The sequence below is a fragment of the Limulus polyphemus genome, unplaced genomic scaffold (assembly GCF_000517525.1).
Source record: "Limulus polyphemus unplaced genomic scaffold, Limulus_polyphemus-2.1.2 Scaffold12528, whole genome shotgun sequence".
Classification (NCBI taxonomy): Eukaryota; Metazoa; Arthropoda; class Merostomata; order Xiphosura; family Limulidae; genus Limulus; species Limulus polyphemus.
The window spans coordinates 3537-8194 of record NW_013678138.1 but is presented as its reverse complement, the minus strand read 5'-3'; the positions used below and the strand labels follow the sequence as shown (position 1 = coordinate 8194).

General features: G+C 33.9%; 1 protein-coding gene across 1 annotated transcript; it reads right to left on the bottom strand.

Moving 5' to 3' along the window:
- Window positions 1–1286: 1286 nt before the first annotated feature.
- LOC111083977 (delta-sarcoglycan-like) lies at window positions 1287–3392 on the bottom strand (the record flags this gene model as incomplete). The annotated part of the gene is made up of 2 exons (XM_022380732.1): window positions 3163–3392; window positions 1287–1388 (listed from the first exon to the last, which is right to left on the bottom strand). Coding segments are annotated over exons 1-2 (318 nt in total), but the record flags the coding sequence as incomplete, so codon positions are not given.
- Between the last annotated feature and the right edge of the window lie 1266 nt (window positions 3393–4658).

The window sequence follows — 4658 nt, the reverse complement described above, 5'->3', positions numbered from 1 at the left end:
AGTGATATACAAAACAAAAACAGTGATATACAAAACAAAAACAGTGATATCATACGAAACAGTGATATCATACAAACATCTTAAAACTAGACGTTAAACAACTTTTATCTGAAATATTAAATAAACCCCTTGTTTATCGTTTAATATTAAGGTAAAATAAATTCAATATAAACATAACGAAGTCAGTAATTAATTAATCTTTAGATAAACCATATAATTGTCCACCATTCATTTACGTTTTTGCCTCAAGTTTGAGACTCAGACACGCTTGTAATTAGCACTAAGTATTGAGGCCAAATAAGCTATTTTAGCAGTAAAATATGCAAATGTTGTGACAATTATTTCTGAGTATAGTAGTATTCGTAATTCAATTCAAATCCCACGGGATGCTAGGACAAATTTCGTGCCCCTATTTGTGAAAAGCAGTTATAACTAGTTTCTGTAGAAGGTATGCTTGGCTGGTCACAGTTAATGGATAGTAATTTACTTGGACGGAAAGAACGAAGAAAATATGCTGTAAACCAAATAAATCTTGATTCACGGAGTCTCTGGTAACTTTCCAGAGACTTTTAATTTCATCAAGATCGTTTACACTCAAGCCACGAGTTTCATCTTTCTCCGCCACCACCATTTCCTTATCTTATTTTGACAGGAGCGGTTTATATACACACATTGTGTCCAGTAAACCTCATACATATCTTCAGATGTCAGGAGACTTAGGAGCTGAATTATGGAACCGTGTTTAAATACTTATCAAGTGAAAATAAGCCTTTACAGAGATCGAAGACCCATCTCTTTCTTAACCCTAAATCAAACAAAATGAAATATTTGAAAGTTCAACAGAACAAACCCATAAGTCACGTCATTAATCTATCTGAAATATCCAACATAATCGTATTTTACGTAAGGAGGTCACGTGACTATTAACTATTACTCACATCGTCCAATAACATTCATAATAGTAAATCTAGAAAAAGTCCACAAGTAGGCGATTGTCCAGAAATAAAAATTTTGTGAAGCAAATCAAGTAAATAATATTGAAAAAGCAATAAAAATGGCCATGAAAACTGAGAAGTGACGTATAGAGATACGGTAGAAAATACGGTGGTATATTATACGGTGGTATAATACGGTGGTATATTATAAGTGAAATTAACGAATTCAATACACTGAGGTTATATTCTAATTCTAAAATTAGCGGACTTATATTAGGAACCCTCTTTGGAACTAAACATAGCCACAAACTTTTGACACGAGCCAAGAAGAAATACAAGGCTGTACGCTACCTTCCTCGAGCAAATCTCTGAAGCGTAGAGCCCGTGTAGAAACTCTGCTTTCCCTTCTAGGCGTATTCCTCGGTCAACGACCCTCAAACTTCCCATGCCATCCTAGAATGAAAACAACCTAAAAATAAGTTAGCGAAAATAAAACAAAATTTTGTCTTAAAAGGCAGTAGTAAGTTACACTACACTTTAGTATGTTACACTACACTTCAGAATGTTACACCACACTTTAATGTTACACTACGCTTTAGTATGTTACACTACACTTTAGTATGTTACACTACGCTTTAGTATGTTACACCACACTTTAATGTTACACTACGCTTTAGTATGTTACACTATACTTTAGTATGTTACACTACGCTTTAGTATGTTACACTACGCTTTAGTATGTTACACCACACTTTAATGTTACACTACTACGCTTTAGTATGTTACACTATACTTTAGTATGTTACACTACGCTTTAGTATGTTACACTATACTTTAGTATGTTACACTACGCTTTAGTATGTTACACTACACTTTAGTATGTTACACTATACTTTAGTATGTTACACTACACTTTAGTATGTTACACTACACTTTAGTATGTTACACCACACTTTAATGTTACACTACACTTTAGTATGTTACACCACACTTTAATGTTACAGTACGCTTTAGTATGTTACACTACACTTTAATATGTTACACTACACTTTAATATGTTACACTACACTTTAGTATGTTACACTACACTTTAGTATGTTACACCACACTTTAATGTTACACTACGCTTTAGTATGTTACACTACACTTTAATGTTACACTACGCTTTAGTATGTTACACTACACTTTAGTATGTTACACTACACTTTAGTAAGTTACACTACACTTCAGAATGTTACACTACGCTTTAGTATGTTACACCACACTTTAATGTTACACTACGCTTTAGTATGTTACACTACACTTTAGTATGTTACACTACACTTTAGTATGTTACACAACACATTCCTTCACAACTTTAGAGAAACGAACTGAACAACGTTACTTTTATTTTGTCCTAAACTAGAAATTAATAACAGCTACACAAGATCATCATCAATACCAAGTCATTCATGAACAACAACAGTAGAAAACTGTCAATACACCCAATACGTAAAGAACAGAGTTACATCGGTTGTTTTACTGACAAACAAAACTAATGTATCGGTTGTTTTACTGACAGACATAACTAATGTATCGGTTGTTTTACTGACAAACATAACTAACGTATAAGTTGTTTTACTGACAAACATAACTAACGTATAAGTTGTTTTACTGACAGACATAACTCAATGTACCACTTTTACTGTCAAACATAACTAATGTTTCGGTTGTTTTACTGACAGACATAACTCAATGTACCATTTTTACTGTCAAACATAACTAATGTATCGGTTGTTTTACTAACAGACATAACTCAATGTACCACTGTTACTGTCAAACATAACTAATGTTTCGGATGTTTTACTGACAGGCATAACTCAATGTACCACTTTTACTGTCAAACATAACTAACGTATCGGATGTTTTACTGACAGACATAACTCAATGTACCACTTTTACTGTCAAACATAACTAATGTATCGGTTGTTTTACTGACAGACATAACTCAATGTACCACTTTTACTGTCAAACATAACTAATGTTTCGGTAGTTTTACTGACAGACATAACTCAATGTACCACTTTTACTGTCAAACATAACTAATGTTTCGGTTGTTTTACTGACAGACATAACTCGATGTACCAGTTTTACTGTCAAACATAACTAATGTTTCGGTTGTTTTACTGACAGGCATAGCTCACTCTTCCAATTATTTTTGCTGGATATTCAAACAAAATACACTTACGATAGAAAAGTCCATGACTTTGATGATCCAGATCGTGAGGGCTAAGTTAATGATGACGACAGCCATTAGTAGGATAACGAGAAGATATAGGCACCGTTTTCGCCAGCCGTAAATCCCTATTCGGTAAACTAGCTGGTGCTGGTAGTCAGGCCCAGAGCGCGCTGTACAGTCCTGTGAGGCTGGGGACGTCGCCGTTGAAACGTCGCCTCGTCCCATAGTCAGCCTAGGAAGAATAGTCATATAAAGTGGAACTTAGAAATTTCTCTAAATATTTTCTTTGGTTATATTTATTTGTTTCTTTAATTTCGTACAAAGAGAGCCATCTACGCTAGCAGCCCCAAACTTCGAAGTGATAGATCAAAAGGAAGGCAGCTAGTCAAGACCGCCCACCGCCAACCCTTGGGCTATTCTTTACCAACGAATTGATCGTAACATTACAACTCCCCTACGGCTGACGGGGCTCTTTCTTTTGTTTGTTTTTTTTTGTTGTTGTTTTGTTTTTATGTACCACCGAAATTGTTATTAATTAACTTTTAAATTGTTTACATTAGAAGTTATGATACCTGTAAAAAAGCTGACTAGATATTTACTTTATACACTGACCTCGCATTAAATACAGGAGTGTTGTGATAGGCCTTTGTATAAAACATTTGAACATATATCTATTGACACAATAAAGAAAACTACATTTAGAACAGTATTTTGCAGTCACTTATTATTTCTGACAATCTACATGTCTAAACTTGTCTATGGAATATGTCTCAAAGTTTTCGCTGGGCCTAAAACTTGTCTGACATAATTATAGTGTGAATAGGTAGGATATATCTCATAGTTTCTTAGCTAAGCCTAAGACTTGTTTGACATAGTTAAATTGTGAATTGGAAGGATATATCTCATAGTTTCTTAGCTAAGCCTAAGACTTGTTTGACATAGTTAAATTGTGAATTGGAAGGATATATCTCATAGTTTCTTAGCTAAGCCTAAGACTTGTCTGACACAGTTATAGAGTGGATAGGTACGATATATCTCATAGTTTCTTAGCTAAGCCTAAGACTCGTCTGGCATAGTTATAGAGTGGATAAATACGATATATCTCAAAGTTTCTTGACTAAGCCTAAAACTTGTCTGACATAGTTATAGAGTGGATAAATACGATATATCTCAAAGTTTCTTGATTAAGCCTAAAACTTGTCTGACATAGTTATAGAGTGGATAAATACGATATATCTCATAGTTTCTTAGCTAAGCCTAAGACTTGTCTGACATAGTTATAGAGTGGATAAATACGATATATCTCATAGTTTTTTAGTTAAGCCTAAGACTTGTCTGACATAGTTATAGAGTGGATAAATACGATATATCTCATAGTTTCTTAGCTAAGCCTAAGACTTGACTGACATAGTTATAGAGTGTATAAGTACGTATTATATCTACAAGTTTCTTAGTACGTAAGCCTAATACTTGGTCTGTACATACGTTATAGTAGTGGATAAGTA